General features: G+C 34.9%; 1 protein-coding gene across 5 annotated transcripts in view; it reads left to right on the top strand.

Annotated features, from left to right (window-relative positions):
• Window positions 1-20,906, top strand: part of LOC145266532 (PDZ and LIM domain protein 7-like) — a 268,765-nt gene that overhangs the window by 59,664 nt on the left and 188,195 nt on the right. For all 5 annotated transcript variants that reach the window (XM_080122293.1, XM_080122292.1, XM_080122296.1 and 2 more), the window contains exon 2: window positions 745-896. In XM_080122293.1, coding sequence (XP_079978419.1) covers window positions 745-896 — 152 coding nt within the window. The remainder of the gene's footprint in view (window positions 1-744; window positions 897-20,906) is intronic.

Genomic DNA, 20,906 nt, shown 5'->3' with positions numbered 1-20,906 from the left:
CCAAATCGTTGAAACTGAAATTGGATAAATTAGGAATTGGTCAAAAAGTTCAAACTAGGACATGGTCATGGTTAGCAAAGATGGTAAAAAGATGGCAGCAATTATGGCGCACTTGCTGCTAATAAGGATTCTAATAATTTCCTGGAGCCTGGATTAAATTTTGTTCCGATAATCTAATTGAAAAGTCCACGTCTTAAGGAAATACAAATTATATTCTTACAACCAAAGGTCACACTTTGCCAAAGAATTGGTCATCGTCAAATGCTTGTGTATTTGTGTGAGTGGTCCTTGTATGCATTTGTGTATGTGTGTGTGTATTTGTGTGAGTGGTCCTTGTATGCATTTGTGTATGTGTGTGTGTATTTGTGTGAGTGGTCCTTGTATGCATTTGTGTATGTGTGTGTGTATTTGTGTGAGTGGTCCTTGTATGTATTTGTTTATGTGTGTGTGTAATCGTGTGTGCGATTGTATGCATGTAGAACTGAGTAAAAGCAAAAATAAATGTCATAGCATTATTTCTGACCCAAGTTCGTCGATTGGTGCAGAAAGAATTCAGCGGGACATTCATAATTTGTTTTTACTATGATTACCAATCATCACGGTATCTTTTCACCGTCCTCATTAACCCTTATCCTCGAGTGGCCTTTGGGCCTTGATAATCGTCACTTTTTGTAAAAAAAAATTTAAAAAAATAAAAAAAAATATTTGACGAATGTTAAATTGATGCTTTTCTTTAAATTCTAGGTGACCCCAGGAAGTTTAGCCTCAAAATGCGGGCTACAATCTGGAGATATTATTTTGAAAATTGGAAAGTCCGAGGCTGACGTATTAAAGCACAAGGAAGCACAAGATACAATAATCTCTTGTGGAAACAAATTGGATCTTCTCCTTCAAAGGTAAGAAAATGCATTTTTCTTTCTTTTTCTTTTTTTTTTCTTTTCACTTTTTTTTCTTTTTTTTCCTTTTTTATAATTTTTATTTTTCAGATTCTGAATCAATCAATCAAACATTTTTCTCTTATGTTTTCCGTTTTCTCTTTTCCTTTTTTTCTTTTTCTCCTTTTCCTTTTTCTTTTCTTTTTCTCTTTTTCTTCGTTCCTTTTCTTTCTTTTTATATATATATATGTGTGTATGTATATCTGTATGTGAAGATGTATTATATTCCTATATTCATCAACGTTTTGTCTTTATTCTAAGACTTCCTTTTGATGATTAGTTTGAAGAAACAAAATATAAGCACAATACTTAAAAATATACGTGTTGCGCCTGTCTATATATATATATATATATATATATATATATTATATATATATATTATATATATAATGTAGACACGCATATCACATTTCATTTGCTCTTTGTTAACCGTCATATCGTGTTCATTAGTGGTTGGACCAAGGGAAGCATATAAAGTATCCGATCGTAGGATGTAAAGTATATAATCATTATAAAATCCTATGTCTATGTTGATCATGTGACATTTCAATAAAATACATGCCGCGTTCATATATATATATATATATATATATATATATATATATATATATATATGGTAACCTGAGTGCCCGACGTTGCTCGGGTGTTTGGAGGTGTGTGTTGAGCAAAAAGAACAAAAGTGGTAGTAGGCAGGCAGGTTCAAACCCGTACCGCGAAGGAGGAAAAGAATATAAAAAAAAAAAATGTGAAGTCTTTGCCGTTACATTCATCACCAAACCAGGAATGGCGAAGGTTTAAAATAAAGGCTAGTCAATCAAAGAAAGGAGATGACTTTCGAAAATATCGCCGAAAAAAACGACCCCTTCTTGTAGTTGAGGGCAAAGGAATTAATGTTTTTAGCCAATTTTTCGATATTTGTTATCCGAAGGGTTGAACTTCAAAACGATACCGGTTTCGTGAAAATCTGTAGCCTCTGTCAAAAGTTTTAGGCAGACATACATACATACATACATTTAAACAGACAGGTGAGATTTATATTATAAATATATATATATGAACTTAGCGAGGGGTATCCGGCGTTACCCGAGTGTTTGGAGGTGTGTGTGAAAACTCCCGGGGAGGGGGGGGGGTAAAATAAAAAAAAAATGTTTTGGTAGGTAAGTATGAGGATCGAACCAGAACCGTTGAGGCAAAGTTGTAAATTGAAGTGTGAAAAAAAAAAAGAGTGCGACGGTTTTAGCCATTGGGCCATCGCGAGATGCTAACGGAAAGACGTTTGAATTTATTTAATTACTTGTATTTGGCAGGTGCACGTTTTAATGACTTAATGAGGTCAAGTTTGACTGCGGGATAGTATTTCATTTACTGCGGGAACGCTTCCCAAGATGTTATAGGAAAAAGACTAACCCACATGGGGCGAGTGACAAATATTGAATATTTATCTTCCCGAAATTGAGCAAATTAAATACAGGCAAGCTTCGTTGTTAACTGTGAGATATTACGATTTATATGTGATATAAAAAGTTTTAAACCGACCGACCACTTCTCTGAAAAAAGCCTTTTGTAGACATACAGAAAAAGCGAACACACATACATACATACATACATACATACATACATACATTTTCGCTTCTATATATATATATATATATATATATATATATGTGGCTCAGAGGATAAGGAATGAGGGTGAAGAGTTGTATGTTTGGTTTCAATTCTAGTTGATGGCACCCAAGTCATATATATATATATTGACAGCAAGTCATTATTCAAGCACGTCTGTTTGAACACGACAGTTATTCTTTTTTTCGATTTTTCCGGATATCTTTTCCATTCGCCGAGCGATCTTTTTAATTTCAGCTGACATTTTATTTATATATATATATATATATATATATATATATTTAATTTTTATCTTACTACTATATGCTCAATATAATAATCGATAGAGAATTCTCGCTATTATAATAAAAAAATACATAATATGCATGAATTCAAATATCATCTGTGTGTGTTTCTTATGACTAGCCAACGCCAGGCAGCTTGCTAGTATATTATAAACTTGCAGGGTTACCCAGTGTTGTCCGAGATAAAAGTGTAATATGTTTGTATATTAAAACGTTATATCTTTTTCTTTTACACTCCCTTTTTCCTCTCCCTCTCTCCAAACCCCTTTTTCTTCTCCATCCAGTCCATTCCTTTCTAACTGAACATGCACACAGACAACTCTTTTTTTTTTTTATATTAGTCAGCACGTTTTATCCAAATTAGTGCATAAGAACCCTCCCCTCACTCCTCCGATGAAACACTACCTCAATTGACCTTCAGAGAATGATTTTTTTTTTTTTTTAATTAAAAATTTTTTTTTTTTATTATTCATCCAGGGCAACGCTGATGAAGAATATATCAACTTTGTGGGTGTTTGTTTTGAAGTTTCTTCTGGATATACAAACACATATACACCGACAACTACCCTTTATATAATAGACTAGCAGGGCTACCCGGCGTTGCTCGGGACCGTATAAACAATGAAAAAACAAAAGCAGATATTGAACATATGTTTTATTCTTAGGGGAGAGGAATCTTTCATCTCAAGTTTTAGCGTTACAAACAAACATTTGTCTTTTATATATATAGATAATGACAGGTTTTTTGGGGGCCCCCCTCGAAGATAACTGATCAGTTGACCAACTTCTAGTGGTCCGTTTGACGTGAAATTTCGATATTTGTCATCCGGGTGATGGGGCTTCGATATGATACCAAATTTGTCAAGTTTGGTTCCGTCTTTCAAAAGTTTTAGCGTTACAAACAAACATACATACATACACACAGACGTTTGTCTTTTATATATATAGAATAGAAGAATACTAACAAAAAAAGGTGTTATTTAGTTGGTTAGTTGGGTTTTATGCATATTAACCAATGCACAGTGGGCTGCTCAACCTATATACTCTCTGAATTCTACGTTCTTTTTACCTATAAAATCATATTCTAAAGTTAGTGTTACCATCAATAATTCTTCTAATCATTTAATGTCAGAATTTGCTTGACAATGGGTCAAGCGTCCAGGCGTCGGACATTTTCTAATATTGCGCAAGCTCACTCTTTTCTTCTCATGGTTCAGCAAGTCCTCTCTCCAAATTCCACTCTGGGTGATCATTGCTTCTGAAATCTCGCTGGCCAATCAATCTTCCTGCAATTTAAGACATCCATGCTTCTACAATGATTCCTCCAGGAAGATGAATGCTCCACATGACCATACCAACGTAACCGATTTCCGAACCAAATTGAAGTAGTAATCACCCTAGACAGGTTGAACCCACTTTCTCCAAAGAAGGAAGTTTTATGGGAATACCAAATTGACAAGCGGTCCCCAGTTGCATGTATATCCCTCGTTAGGGGAGATGACGATGACATCAGGTTTTTGCAGCTGTCGCAGGATGTGTCGACATCCTCCTACTTACTGCACCTGGTATTCCAAAATGATCACCCATCTGATACTGACCAGACGACGTTGCTTAATTTTGGTGATTTAACGAAAACTCGTATGCCAACATAACTGTGTCATAACTAGGGCTAGGACAACAGCATATTCTTTTCATTGTTTTGACTCTCGAGTGTGTATCCGTTGATATCTTATATGCTTTTATATAGAGTGATGTGGTTCTCGGTTGATTAACTGTGTCGGATATATATACTCAAGAGTCAAAACAATGAAAAGAATATGCTGTTGTCATAGCCCTAATCATAACTGATTTTCCTTCGACCACTCTCCTGGACAAATGTATTGTTTTTTTTTTTTACATGGTAGTCACCACTTATCAAGGCCCGGAAGCCACTCGGGGATAAGGGTTATTGCGTGTACAGTAATCAATGGGATAATATCGTAGTAATCGTTAGTAATGGAGATTTGATAAAGTGTCTTAAGGGGGCGATTTATCAGGAATTTGTTTATGTTGGACTTGAAGACCTCAAAGTTTTCGGCAAATCATCTGGGTTCGGGTTCGATTCACATTACAAATATATCTAGATATGGATCTGTCATTGTGCTCTAGCCATTTAAAAAATTGCTTGGGTAGCTCGGTCAGTATTTCCTGGTAGAGGCGCCTCAGGCAGTGAGCAATAAGCTTACTCTTTCTGAAAAACGGGAGAGAGTAGACCTTCTAGAACTCCACAGGATGTTTCAGCCATTCCTGTCCACAGGGAAACGGATATTTCAAAAAGGATCTACAATCTGTTGGTTTTGGTTCAGCCCGCGGCAGCATGAGGCTGAGATACTCACCACGTTGATTTGTGGCTCTACACCTGACAAGTTTTTGCTTGTCACATGCAGAAGCAAAGGCGACCAGAGGGCGACAGCTCCTGATGCTGACTCCTCCTGGATTCCCTCCTACCATGGTAAGAGACGGTTGGGCTTTAGTGGAGTGTTTTAGCAATAGGAATGCGGATGATCTAATGGTGTGGCCATTTTAACAGTCTGTGGAATCGGTAATCTCATTTCAAATCCAACTTTATCGTTAACAACTAGCAGGTCGCCCAGCATTGCTCAGTCGTAAAATATACGTAAATATATTTTAATTCAAGCTGATTACGCATTTATTATTATTACAGACAATTCTCTATCAATTATTATATTGTACCTAATATACAATAGTGAGATCAAAACTAAAAAATTATATGTATATGGGTGTCATCAGCTAAAATTGAAAGCAAAACATACAACTCTCCACTCTCATTCCTTAACTTCCGAGCCACACCCATATGCATATATTTATATACTAGCAGGCTGCCCAGCATTACCGGGTTGTAAGCTACGCTTAAATATAATATTTTAATTAATGCAGATTATGTATTTATTATTATAGAGCCAATTCTCTATCGATTATTGTATTGTACCTAATATATTGTAGTGAGATCAAAACACACCACTGAAACAGGTGCAAGGCCATCTACTCTTCTATACAGTAGATACATGTCGCCAAACCAAGTGGAAATCCATCTACTCTTTTTGTACAGTAGGGGGGCACGATGTGAGACACTAGACACTGACAAGCTTTCACCTGGAACTGCTGAGTGGTGACTTTAGAGCTTTTATCAAGCTTGGCGATCCATAAGGGTTGCCAAGAACTTTGTAACTGTCTAAAGAAAAGGTCAAGGCTTGGAAGGGGTCATATGTTTATATATATGATTTGGGTGCCATTGACTAGAATCAAAAGCAAAGTGTACAACTCCCCACCCTCATTCTTTTGAACTCGTCCAGTGAGTACAAACTCACAAAGTTCAAGCAATGACCATATGTGGGAGCAACCCTACATATAATACCATTGCTCTTGTAGCAATCAGTTATTGTGTCGCTATCTAGCTCCCCTACTCCCCCGGGAGCTGATTCCCATTTCCCCAATCTCTTCACATTAAAAAATGGCCTTGTGCCTAATTTGCTCAGTGGGGAAGCAAATAAATACAAACTCTTCACCCTCATTCTTTATCCTCTGAGCAACACTCCTACGCATATATATATATATATGGCACAATCACGTTGAAACATAGGTTCTTGCCAGATCACTATTGAGTGAGCCTGGGCAGTACCAGATTGGTGACCATTTAAGAAGACTAGATGCTGTATGTACCGCGCTGAGACATAGAAATTTCCAGGTTGATATCTGGAGGCATGTTAATTCACTGAGAGAGATGCATCCCCAGTTTTCGTTCAGGCAGGCATCTAGGAGAAGGAAACTCTGCAGTCTACTGTATACTCCTTCCTGTGGCAGTCACCTGCACCGAGAAAGGTTAGCAGTAATACCAAAAAATGTGGTTGGTTCTACACAAAGCCTTCACCGCTATAAACAAATCATCTATGTGGATTTCCAAAAAACTTAGCTGTTGCGGTGGAAGCTCATACGTTGAAATCGACGGGAGACTTCATTATATATATATATATATATATATAATATATATATAAGCAACGCCCATACACACACGTGTGTGTGTGTGTGTGTGTGTATATATATATATATATATATATATATATATATACATATATATACATATATATATATTATAACCTGTCATCCCTTTTTTAAAAGATGGAATCGTTCGATTGTCGAAGACAAGATTCAAGCAAGCCCAGATGGTCCACAATTTTATAATTATATAGATTATATATTAACACCATTTGTTATATTTTCAAAAAAAATGGTTCTTGATATAGGTGTCTTTTATATGCGTGGCATTTTTATACCTGTGTCTTTTCTTGTTTGACTATCACTTCTTTTTGCTGCATTTCATTAGTGGCCGTTGATCGTCAAATCTGTTTAAAACAGATAAAGCTCTTTTTATCATCGCAGTTTCGTCTAGTTCTCAACCAGGGGTAAATTTACCCCTAGGAGGTAAAAAAAGTTATAAAGTCGGGGGTAAATAATTTGGAGTGTTACATGGGATAAATGAAGACATCACAGATCATTTGAATATCTTGAAGAATCATTTCGTTGGCTACATTTCAAAAGACCTGACTTCAAGAGATGAATAAGAACTTTTGCCACTGAACTGTCAGGAATGAAAGATGAACTGATTGATCTTCAATCTTCTGCTATTCTTAGAGAAGAATTTACAAAAGTTGGTGTTAATTTTTGGATAAAACTCAGATTCATCCCCACTCCTTAATGAAGTGCTTGTTTCTTTTGTCACTATGTTCTTGTGTGAATCGGGGTTCTCAAATTTAGTAACAATAAAGATAAAAGCCAGAAACCGCTTAAAAGTCGATGATGATATGAGAGTAACCTTGTCAGAAACAGCACCTCATACAAATAAACTCAATGAATCGGCAGTGTTCCCACTTCTGGTGTTTGTTCGTTATTTTTTGTAATACAAACTAACTTCATTATTTTTCATATTTAGAAAACGTTTAATTTTTCTTTATTTTTGTGATATGAATGTATATGAATGTATAATGCTATTTTTATTAAAAAAAAAAAATCTAAAATTCTAAAAAATAAAACAGGTTCTTTTTTACCTTGTTTTTTGTCGCTTTATGATGGCTATGATTTTTTTTGTATGGGAGTAGGTGGTAAAGGGAGAGATCCAATGATAGAGAAGAGTTTGAGAATGGTTAGTCTAGTGGTTGCTATAGAAAAAAAACTTATACAGAAAGAGGAGACGTTTGCTGAGTTTTCGACAAGGAATATGGGTGACGTCAATATGAAACATAAACAAAGGCGGCAAGGGACACGCCAGCTGACACACTTCTGCTGTCACTGCACCAACAACTACACACCACCCATATACTGACCGGAACTCTTTCTTGTCATGCTATCACTGTAAAGTAAATAAAACTTTGTTGATTAAACAAGTTGTTTTGATTACAAAAAAAAAAACGTTATCAGCGTGTATATACTATAGCACTATTTTGTTCAAGCGTGAACCATTAATTATATAGACAACAATATTACAGAGAGACTGATCTGAAAAAATTTAGTTTTCTCTCCGCTCAAAAACGTGACATTATTCTTCATCTGTTTCGTCTAGAGCGTTTAACCTCTACCCCCTGCCTCAACTTTACATTACCCATCTTGCATTAAATCCTGTGAAGGGTTCTGTGTTACAGATTTACGTTATCATCCACTCAGTGTGACCCTTGTTAAAATTCACACTAGCTAATTTAATCACCATTGATGTAGTATTCTTAATATACAAAAAGATTTAGGAAGGTATGAACCCCAGTTTCTTTCTAGCTTTTGGTCAAAAGGCAATTTGTGTTCAATAAATGTTGCTCGATAAATGTTTGGTATATTGTAATTCAAAATGTGTTGAGATGCTGCAAAAAAGAAAAAAACTCGATGTATAGAAATTTTATGTTAACTACACAAAATTTGGCATAAAACCAATCTCTTATAATATTAGTCGCACCTGTTTGTGTGGGAGTTTTGGAATTCCTGTATTTCCAAAATTCCGTGTCTACGTGGGGATATATTTAGCAACTGAAAAACACCTGAAAATAGTACAATTCTTTTGTTTGTTTGTTTTTCTTTTGTTTTTGTTTTTTCTTCCTTTTGTTTTTTCTTTTTGTTTTCAATTTTTGTTTTATCTTCATTTTCGCTCTTTTTCATTTTCGCTCTTTTTCATTTTCGCTCTTTTTCATTTTCGCTCTTTTTCATTTTCGCTCTTTTTCATTTTCGCTCTTTTTCCTTTTCGTTCTTTTTCCTTTTCGTTCTTTTTCCTTTTCGTTCTTTTTCCTTTTCGTTCTTTTTCCTTTTCGTTCTTTTTCCTTTTCGTTATTCTCCCTTTTTGTTCTTTTTCCTTTTCATTATTCTCCCTTTTTTTTCTTTTTCCTTTTCATTATTCTCCCTTTTCTTTTTCCTTTTCGTTATTCTCCCTTTTCTTTTTCCTTTTCGTTATTCTCCCTTTTCTTTTTCCTTTTCGTCATTCTCCCTTTTCTTTTTCCTTTTCGTTATTCTCCCTTTTTTCTTTTTCCTTTTCGTTATTCTCCCTTTTCTTTTTCCTTTTCGTTATTCTCCCCTTTTTTCTTTTTCCTTTTCGTTATTCTCCCTTTTCCTTTTCCTTTTCGTTATTCTCCCTTTTCCTTTTCCTTTTCGTTATTCTCCCTTTTCTTTTTCCTTTTCGTTATTCTCCCTTTTCTTTTTCCTTTTCGTTATTCTCCCTTTTCTTTTTCCTTTTCGTTATTCTCCCTTTTCTTTTTCCTTTTCGTTATTCTCCCTTTTCTTTTTCCTTTTCGTTATTCTCCCTTTTCTTTTTCCTTTTCGTTATTCTCCCTTTTCTTTTTCCTTTTCGTTATTCTCCCTTTTCTTTTTCCTTTTCGTTATTCTCCCTTTTCTTTTTCCTTTTCGTTATTCTCCCTTTCCTTTTTCCTTTTCGTTATTCTCCCTTTTCTTTTTCCTTTTCGTTATTCTCCCTTTCCTTTTTCCTTTTCGTTATTCTCCCTTTTCTTTTTCCTTTTCGTTATTCTCCCTTTTCTTTTTCCTTTTCGTTATTCTCCCTTTTCTTTTTCCTTTTCGTTATTCTCCCTTTTCTTTTTCCTTTTCGTTATTCTCCCTTTTCCTTTTCGTTATTCTCCCTTTTCCTTTTCGTTATTCTCCCTTTTCCTTTTCGTTATTCTCCCTTTTCTTTTTCCTTTTCGTTATTCTCCCTTTCTTTTTCCTTTTCGTTATTCTCCCTTTTCTTTTTCCTTTTCGTTATTCTCCCTTTTCTTTTTCCTTTTCGTTATTCTCCCTTTTCTTTTTCCTTTTCGTTATTCTCCCTTTTCTTTTTCCTTTTCGTTATTCTCCCTTTTCTTTTTCCTTTTCGTTATTCTCCCTTTTCTTTTTCCTTTTCGTTATTCTCCCTTTTCTTTTTCCTTTTCGTTATTCTCCCTTTTCTTTTTCCTTTTCGTTATTCTCCCTTTTCTTTTTCCTTTTCGTTATTCTCCCTTTTTTTCTTTTTCCTTTTCGTTATTCTCCCTTTTTTTCTTTTTCCTTTTCGTTATTCTCCCTTTTTTTCTTTTTCCTTTTCGTTATTCTCCCTTTTTTTCTTTTTCCTTTTCGTTATTCTCCCTTTTTTTCTTTTTCCTTTTCGTTATTCTCCCTTTTTTTCTTTTTCCTTTTCGTTATTCTCCCTTTTTTTCTTTTTCCTTTTCGTTATTCTCCCTTTTCTTTTTCCTTTTCGTTTTCTCCCTTTTCTTTTTCCTTTTCGTTATTCTCCCTTTTCTTTTTCCTTTTCGTTATTCTCCCTTTTCTTTTTCCTTTTCGTTATTCTCCCTTTTCCTTTTCCTTTTCGTTATTCTCCCTTTTCCTTTTCGTTATTCTCCCTTTTCCTTTTCGTTATTCTCCCTTTTCCTTTTCGTTATTCTCCCTTTTCCTTTTCGTTATTCTCCCTTTTCTTTTTCCTTTTCGTTATTCTCCCTTTTCTTTTTCCTTTTCGTTATTCTCCCTTTTCTTTTTCCTTTTCGTTATTCTCCCTTTTCTTTTTCCATTTCGTTATTCTCCCTTTTCTTTTTCCTTTTCGTTATTCTCCCTTTTTTTTCCTTTTCGTTATTCTCCCTTTTCTTTTTCCTTTTCGTTATTATCCCTTTTCTTTTTCCTTTTCGTTATTATCCCTTTTCTTTTTCCTTTTCGTTATTCTCCCTTTTCTTTTTCCTTTTCGTTATTCTCCCTTTTCTTTTTCCTTTTCGTTATTCTCCCTTTTCTTTTTCCTTTTCGTTATTCTCCCTTTTCTTTTTCCTTTTCGTTATTCTCCCTTTTCGTTCTTTTTTCTTTTTACCTTTTCATTATTCTCCCTGTACGTTCTTGTTTCTTTTTTTTTTTTTGTTTTAATTTCGATTGTATTTTTTCTTTTTTCTTTTTTACCCTCACTTCCAAAATAATTTAGTGAAGGGAAACAAAAAGCAATAAAAAAAAAAAAACTATTCGTTGTATCCAACATTTTTAGGCTTTTCTACTGAACAGTTTATGGAACTGCTCCAAGAATGTGTCATCCTATATTTCTTTAACATTTTCTTCTTGAACATGTCCCCTTTGTTCAACCACCCCTTCCAGTGTCTTTTTTATTTCTTTCATGTATTTTTATTTTATTTATTATTCAATACTATTTTTATGTGTATCATTTTTATTTATTTCATATATTTTATAAACTAATTTTTTAATTTATTCTAGTTTTATTTTTTAAAAATTGTTATTTTAGGTTTGATTTTTAATTTACAATTTATTTTAATAAAAAAATATTTGAAAAATAAAATACGTTTAAAGCCAAAACTGCAACCCGAAATTTTAAAAAAAATAAACGAGTGTTTATTTTTTTAAAAATATATTTCGGAGTAAAACTCCTTTGTAAATCTTTTTTTTTTTTTCTCTTTTTCTTTGTCATGATGTCGATTGGAAGAAAGTTCGATGAAGAGTCCACGTGATGTTAACTGCGGGATTGCACGGTTTGAAAGAGAAAAAAAAAAAGATTGACAAATTTTATTATTCAAATTTCACTCAGCGCTTCTAACGGACATAAACAAAAAAACTACCCAGATTTTTAAAAACATTTATTTCACACACACACACACACACACACACACACACACACACACACACACACACACACACACACATGATTACTTATAACTTTTAGAAAACAATTGCTAGGCATAAGGGGTCGTAATATTGACTGTTTGGTTTAATTAATAGTATATATACTGCATTTTTTTTTTTAAATATAGATAAATGAATGTATAATTAATATTTTTTAAATTAAAACTTGAACCATAAATCTTAAAACTTTTCTAGAATTAAAATATTTCTGAATTTTTTTAGATGAGGTTTGATTATTTTTTTTATTATTTCTTTTTGACACAAGTGAAAAACGTTTTGCAAAAATAAATACGAATGTTACATAAGGAGGGGGGGGGTTATAGTAATTAAAAAAAAAATTTTAAACAGCGATTCTCTAATTGAATATTGATAAAGTTTAGAAGAATTGGAATCGAGAATTTGGAACAGAATTGGTAATAGAACAGAATGGAGAAAATTTTGGAATCTGCCCATCACTAGAAATTAAAAACAAGTGGAGCATGAAAGACATGAAAAAAAAATTACTAAGTTGAGCTTCCTCCCCTCCCCTCCCCATTTAACCCAAAAAGTCCCCAAGGTCTTAACATATTTAAATTTGAGTTCAACACCATGAAAAACTGCTCAATAGACCTACACAGAAAATTTTGGACAAATATGGTAAAATAGTCCCCCCAAAATTGTTTTATTAGCCCTAAAAGAGCCCCTGGGGGACACCCAAGAGTTATCACGAAGTACAGACAAACAAAATTATATAGAAATCAATTAGTTACAACTTTTCAGAAAGTTTTATAAAACTCCAAGGTATCAATTTTTTTTTTTTTTTTTTTAAGCACAAAAGTGTCAATCTTAGCTATTTTAACTAGAAAGGCATCCCTAGGGAGGTAATTAGAGTTTTACCGGAAAATCCGTTTTGTTACTATTTTACTCCTATCATGTTTAATGTTTTTGCAAAATTTAAAAAAATTCCAAGGCAGTTATTGAGAAAAGTGCGGACAGACGAACGGACAAGGGTGAATGTACAGGTCCTACCTCTTTTTTGCCAGGGGACCCAAAACAAAAAATCATAAATAAAAAAGCGGAATAGAAACCCCCATCCCTCATCTAATGATGCGGGATGGGACGTTTTTTAATTTTTGAGATGAGGACTGATTGTTCATATTATTTGGATTCTTCAGACTACTGTTCTCATCTGCCGTGTTATTTGCACATCGTTTCGGTCGATGTAACCTCCAACCTTCTTCAAGTGTATTTTGTTGAACTCTTAGAATCTGCACAGAATTTTATTCAATTCACAGGGGGTAGTATTCTCTTGTTCCGTCAGCCATGACTGGATAGAAGTCTTAAGTAATTCGCAATTCTATTTTAAATGTCGCTGAGGATTGAACCTTGAGAGTATAATTTACAACTGAATTTTACCAACTACTTTATCCACTACGCCATTGGGGGCGGATTGAGAGCATGCTATACCCATGGACTAAATAACTGGTTCTGCTTGAAATGTTGAGCAGATTTTGGAGTTTGACAAAATACACCTGAAGAAAGTCGGAGATTAACTGAAACGTGAAAATATCACTCAAGATGAGAACAGTCGTCCAAAAAATCCAAATACAAACTACAGTCATGTGTTTTGATCAGAATTGAAATAAGGATTCTAGACATAAGGTTTGGCAGCATTATATGTTGGTTTTAAAACTGTTTGTAGGTTTTACTTTATTTTATTTATTCCATGAAAATGATAAAAAAAAAAAAATTATTTTAAATGTACTAACATGCCACCTGGCATTGCCCGGTCGTGAAATATGCTAAAATATGTTTTAATTCATGCAGATTTCGTATTATAGTGCCAATTCCTTGTTGATTATTATGTTGTACCCAATATATAGCAGTGGTTTCAAAAGCCAAGTACGTCCAAGAATGGAGTACTGCTGCCACATCTGGGCAGGAGCTGCTAAAAACAGCCTATCCTGCCTTGACAGAGTACAAAATAGACTTCGTGGCTTAGTGGGGATGCCCTTTTCTCTTCCCTGTAACCTCTCTCCCACAGAAGAGACGTTGCGAGCCTGTCTTTGTTTTATCATTACTTCCATGGAAAGTGCTCGTCCGAGCTCCAATCTCTGATCTCCCCCTTGCCAATCTTTCACGATAAACACCCGTCTAGCTGAAACCACTGTTAGTAATTTTCCCCACTCTTTATCTGTGCCAAAATCAAAACGTAGATTCCATCAACAAAGCTTCTTTCTTTAGAAGTGCACGCCTGTGGAACTCTGTTCCGTTTGCCTGTTTCCCACCTGACTACAACTTGGATGTCTTCAAGTCCAACATAAACAAATACCTGATGAACCGCCTCCTTAAGTAAGACACTTTATCAAATCTTCAATACTAACGATTACTACGATACTATCTCATTGATTACTGTACACGCAATAAACCCTTATCCCCTAGAAGCTTCCGGGCCTTGATAAGTGGTGACTACCATCTAAAAAAAAAAAAAAAAGTTTTAAAGAGAAATATGACTTGCGTGCCATCAGCTAGATTCGAAACCAAAACCAAAAAGCTATCAGATAAGTATTGAAATGTTTATGTAATAGTTATGGCATTGAATTCAACGATTCTTTCCGGTAAAATCGTGTAGACATCTTATTGAGACTTAAATTTAATATGTAAAACTCACTATGTCTATCTGTCTGTCTCTGTATTTTCTAATTCTATCTCTTTCTAAAGTAAAAATCGCAGAGTGGCGCTAGAGGTCTCAAATGATTGGATTTTTTTATGGACCGTTCTTTTATGTGTCTTTAGCTGGATAAAATAGTTTTTAAGGGGTCCAGAAAGAGTTAAAATTGAAAAAAAAAAAAAATCGTCATACATTTTGTACATTCATCTTAGTTTATTTTTAACTTTTAATCAGTTCATATGCCTGTCACGTTGATACAGTGGTAACGTCACCAGCTTTGAATGCTACAGTTTTGCTTTCGGTTTCGATTCTACCTGATGGCACCCAAATACTTTTTTTCACTTTTGAAATCATGACTATATAATATATATATGAAATCTGGACAAATTAAAATATCTTATTTAAACGTATTTTACGATTGGGCAAAGCTAAATCCCCCCCCTCCTGCTAGTGTGATATATAAGTTTCAGAATGTGAGAGAATATGATTTCCACAGCCAGACAACGTCGCAGCTCACAAGAGCCCTGAAAGGCAACAAACCGGAAGTCCAAGACTCGAGTTTTGCCCTCATTTGGGCGCATCACTTAGATATATCTGGACTCAGGATTCGAAACCAGAGTTTCTTGCATGCAAGACAAGCAAGGCCCGGGCAACAAGATCAAAGTGCAGTATCTGTTCCGACAGATACTGCAAGCAAAGACCATATGTGGGGTTAACCCCACATATCAGACCTTGGTCAATGTAGGGATCACCCTTCATACCAACAGTTACTATCCAGCTCCCATTTCCCACCTCTCGGGAGCTGGTCCCCCCTTTCCCTCCCCCTTCCCCCTCTCTCTCTCCACATTTTAAAAACGGCCTTGTGCCTAATTTGCTCAGTGGGGAAGCAAATAAATCCACATAATTGGCTTTTATGGCTCTTATGAGGTACAACGTTGTCTGGCTGTGGAAATAATTATATATTATTTCTCACATTCTGAAAATTATATTGCTTATCGCTCTTTAGGTAAGCTTGTCGTGTTGACATGTTTAGCGAGTATAAAATTCCTACTAGTGAGACATCAACTTGGGTTATAGCTGGTCGCGATGATCACAGCCCTTGTTTGAGATAAAAGTAGGTTTATTTGTGTGTAGCACATTTGCTCAGTTGGTAGAGACTAGGGTTTCGAATCCTGAATTCAGATGGGTCTAACTGATGAGCCCAAATGAGGGTGAAACTCGAGTCTTGGACTTCCGGTTTATTGGCTTTCATGGCTCTTGTGAGCTGCACCATTGTCTGGTTGTAGAAATTTATATATATATATATATATATATATATATATATATAAGAACAAGTAGTTAATAAAACATGTTAAAAAACACTTTGAAAAAAAGTTAAAAACATTTAATTTTTAAAAAGGAAGCACAAAATAAGTGGATAGTTCTTAATCCACGGAGTTTCGAAAAAATACTTTCCTTCTCCTCAGAGGCTAGGATTTAGCAAAATGCAGGATCAGATTTTGCTTGCAAAAGTATTTGATGAAACTACAACTGGTAACAAATAGTGAAGGAGAGAAAATATGGTGAAGAAAAAGGTGATTTCACGTGACTGGATAGTCTGGTGAAGGGTAAAATCCAAAAAAGTTAGTTAAGTTTCCATTTCCACAAGTAAAATCCAATGGAATCACGTAATTGGAAGATGGTCCAAAGTAATCCAAAAGGCAGAAATCTGTGGAATAATTCACAAATGGAGGCAAGGAAAAGATGTGTGTAGAAAAATGGACTGTCAAGGCTGGGTTAATACTGGGAGAATGAGTAAAGAAGGAAAAAAAAAATTGAAAGATTAAATTAATATTAGAATAGAAAGGCCAATGTCAAAATGACCCAGACAAGATGACGTTGAAAAGGCGCCAAAAATTTAAAGCAGAAAAGGGGTCAACTGAAATGTACAAATTATATATATTTTATATATATATATAAAGGCATTAGAGTGGTCTCAGTAATAAGTGCATATTTTGCGACCCAAAAGTAGTGTGAGCCATCCGACATCCAGTTATAAAGTTCTGCTGGGGGGACGACTATTATACAATGCTACACAATAGTGTGCGATTATCTCCACTGGAAAATCTGTAAAACGCTGAATATCCAGTATAGGAACAAATCGTGGGAGCATATACCAGAAACAACAGTTGGTAATAAGTTGTACACCATCCATTATGACTATGCAATTCCTACAGCTATGTACCTAGAAAAGTGTGAAAATTAAAGAACTAGAATTTGCCAGGTGAAGGTTGAACGGCAGCATTACAAATATGCATGCATAATGTAATAGCTATTGGTTCATGTTTTAATTTTTAGTACTGCAGCAAACATGTCTTCATAGGTCAGACATTTATGTCAAAGGAAAACGTAAATCGTAAGCTAAACGTTTTGGTTTCGATTCTCGGTGGTGGCGCATGAGTCATTTTTTTTTTTTTAAATCATTATTATATATTGAGTATAATATAATCTATATAATTATAAAACTCAAATGACCTTGTAACGAGTGTTGTAACCCATTATCTGGTTTATGAATTCTGGTTGCGCACGCGTACAATTTTTTTTTTTTTTTTAAATTTAAATTATCCAAATAAACAATTTTTTTTTAATTGCGTTACAAATTAATAATCAATGCGACAATAAAACGTATTGTTTTACTGTGTACATTTTCAGCGTCCAAATTGATTTTTTTTTTTTTTGCGTTTAAATTATCCAAATAAATAATTGTTAATGCTTTTTGCATTTTTTTTTTTTTTTTTACATCGTTCATTTCCGTATTACGTTTAAGTTATTTTAACACAAATAACATATAAAATAAATCTACTTTAGCCCGTTGACAACCATAACAGCATTTTACAATGGCGATTTACCCACCGCCTTCCTTTTTTTTTTTTTTTTTTTTAATTTATTCTCCATCTTTTAATATACCTTTCTAACCCTAACCCTAACCTTTCCTAAAAAAAAAACATTCATACATTTTCTTCTTCACTACCAACATAAATAAATAACCCTGAAAATGTTTTTTTTTTAAATTGCATTACAAATAATCAACGCGACAATAAAACTTACTGTTTTACTGTGTATGTTTTCAGCGTCCCAATTGTTTCCTTTTTCGCGTTTAAATTAAAAGATATATCAAAATTTTAATTGAAGTATTATGGTATCTGTTTAGTTCACATTTACCTATAAGTATGGCAAACCACTTATAATTCAATGGCTGTAAGTTTGTTTATTTTTGAAAAAAAAAAATGTTTAAATTATAAACAGAACGACTCGTAGAGATCTATCTATATTCTTTTTTTCATTTTAGTATATTTTCATAGAAATATTTCTGTTATGTCACAAAAAACTATTTCCTTTACGTTACAATACATTAATTCCATAGCTAATATAACATACTGACCCAATGGGTCACGGGTAGTCTAGTAAAATAATAAATACGAAATTTGCATTAATCAAAGTGTTATATTTAAGCGTATTCTATGCCCGGGCAATGCCGAGCGGCCTGCTAATACACACACACACACACACACACACACACACACTTTTGTTATCTCGCAATTACCAGAAACGTTCGATGTCCTTGACTGTCAATTCTGAAGTGTCATACATTTTTCGGGTGGGACCTATTTTGTGGCAACATTCCACCATCCAACACAGCCTCTGCCATTAAATCGAGAATGTTGACTAGGAGTGGTGTATTACTCCTTCCCCTTTCTCGGCCATTTTGTCTTTTCAAGATTAAAACGAAAAAAGGCCAAAAAAAAAAAAAAAAAAAGGCCATAGTGATTTTAATGAATTAACACTACAGGGGCTTAAGTGGAGAACACTGAAGCATCATCACCATCGTCATAAACTGAATATTATCATGATGATGATTAGCGTTCGTTTTACATGTTGGCATGTGTTGGACAACTCCTAAAAACCGACTTCAAAAGTAATCTATCTCTGACCAGGTCTTTATCCTTCTTCCTCTCCGGTCGATCCTTACCGCGTCATCTCATGTTTTTCTTAGTCATTCACGTTTGAACTGACCATGCTACCTCAACTGTTCAACATCTACTAACCTAAAAACTTTCATCCATTCAGTCTTCATGACCATACCATTGAAGTCTCCTGATTTGGCACACATCTCCCTGTATTGTCCAGATTCAGTCTTCCTCTGAGCTTATCATATCTAAGCCTGTATTCAAAACTTGCATAACCCATTAATAACGTTTCATTTCTCTACATGCGTTATATGTCCTTAACTCTCATAGGCATAGTTGCCCTCCCAGGCATTATTTAATTGCATACACATGCCTAATAGTCTCTTCTCTTTCTACTACTTTCTCTCCCACTCACTCAATCTCGCTCTCTATTCTCTGTCTATCTCTTTTTGTGTCCCGTCGTCCCTCTTTGCCCCTCCCCCTCCCGTCCGTCGTCTCCCTTTGCCCCTCCCCCTCCCGTCCGTCTGTCGTCTCTCTTTTCCCCTCCCTCTCTCGTCCGTCTGTCGTCTCTCTTTTCCCCTCCCTCTCCCGTCCGTCTCTCTTTGCCCCCCCTCCCGTCCATCGTCTCTCTTTGTCCCCCATATCTCTTTTCCCATATATATATATATATATATATATATATATATATATATACACACACACACACACACACACATATATATATACATACATACATATATTTTCCTAAGGTGCTAAATTGGGTACGTACCCAATTTAGCACCTTAAGGAAAATTTGACGTCAACGGGAGCGGCGCGGGTGTCTATGCATGCATGCATGCATGCATATATCTGCACGCCAGGACGGAGATGTATATGTACATGTGAACGTTTCTTTAAGTATATATGTGTGTACGTGCGCCCTGTGTGTGCTCGCGCACGCGGTCGCAAGCTAACCCTCTCCAAACAATTAACAAATAAAAACCAAATAAATAAACCGAATCATAGCCCTCCCCCCCCCCGCTTCCGAACCTAAGCGAACACCCAACAGGTTAAAACATACTTATCAAGAAATCACCTCACCAACGAGATGCCAAAAACTTTAACATTAAGACTCGAATTTTAAAGTAACCCCGCTCCTCCTACCACCACATATTCCCCTTCTCCCTCCATGTATCCCTATACCCCAGCCACACCAGAAATGAACTTCCCAAACCCTCCCCACGAGGTCCTTAAACTCCAAAACTAAAACATTACCGACATACCAAGAACCTCCTCCCACCTTTTCCCCTTGTTCCCTTCTTCTTCCCCCCCCCCCCCGGCTCTTCTCACACCCCTCCCCTGACATCATTCACTCTTTCATCCCATCATAGCGAACATTTCTGTAAAAGTCTGAGGAAGCTACAGATGGCCAAAAACACGGCCGGGTAGCTGAAACAATAATGTAACTTAACAGAAAGATACGGTAATAAAAAAATAAATAAATAAAACGCATATTTGCTCTACAACAGTATTGAGCACTTTCTTCAGTTTTTATTAATTACCATTTCTACTAAATATACACACACACACACATATAGACATATATATATATACACACACACACATGTATATATACACACACACACATGTATATATACACACACACACATGTATATATACACACACACACACATATATATATACACACACACATATATATACACACACACACACACACACACATATATATATATATACACACACATATATACACACACACATATATATACACACACACACATATAATATATATCTATAACTACTTCATTTACTCACATAAATTTATATACGAAAGTATAGATTTATGCGTAAACTTTAAGTATTTACTTCAAAAGTGCTCAATACGTAAGAAGAGCTAGTTAGTAATTTATAAAATATATATGGCGATTAAACTACACTGAATATTCGGCGTTTCATCCACTATAGGATTCGTCAGGCTTATGCGCGAATTCTGTGGTTTCTCGTTTTTATATATATTGAGGATTTTAGTTAGCCAATCAGCTTTCTAGTATCCACTGCACCCCTTCCTATCAGCCAATGGGCATGCATTTTATCGAACAAAGGATCTGTTTTAGAACTAGGTTAGTGGTTTAAGGCAGACGATTTTCCTCGTTTCTGCTCTTTTTTTTTTATGTAAATATACATATGTGGTCGTTTATGTATATTCATGTTTATTTAATTTATTTATTTGTTTGTTTTCTGTTGTTTTTGTTAGTTTTAAAGCTATTTTGTATCGCTATCCTAGAGTAAGTTTTATTTTGTGAACACAATT

This window comes from Euprymna scolopes, chromosome 41 (genome assembly GCF_053919585.1).
Source record: "Euprymna scolopes isolate OS-2025 chromosome 41, ASM5391958v1, whole genome shotgun sequence".
In the NCBI taxonomy this organism is placed as follows: Eukaryota; Metazoa; Mollusca; class Cephalopoda; order Sepiida; family Sepiolidae; genus Euprymna; species Euprymna scolopes.
This window is presented reverse-complemented; position numbering and strand designations above follow the sequence as displayed.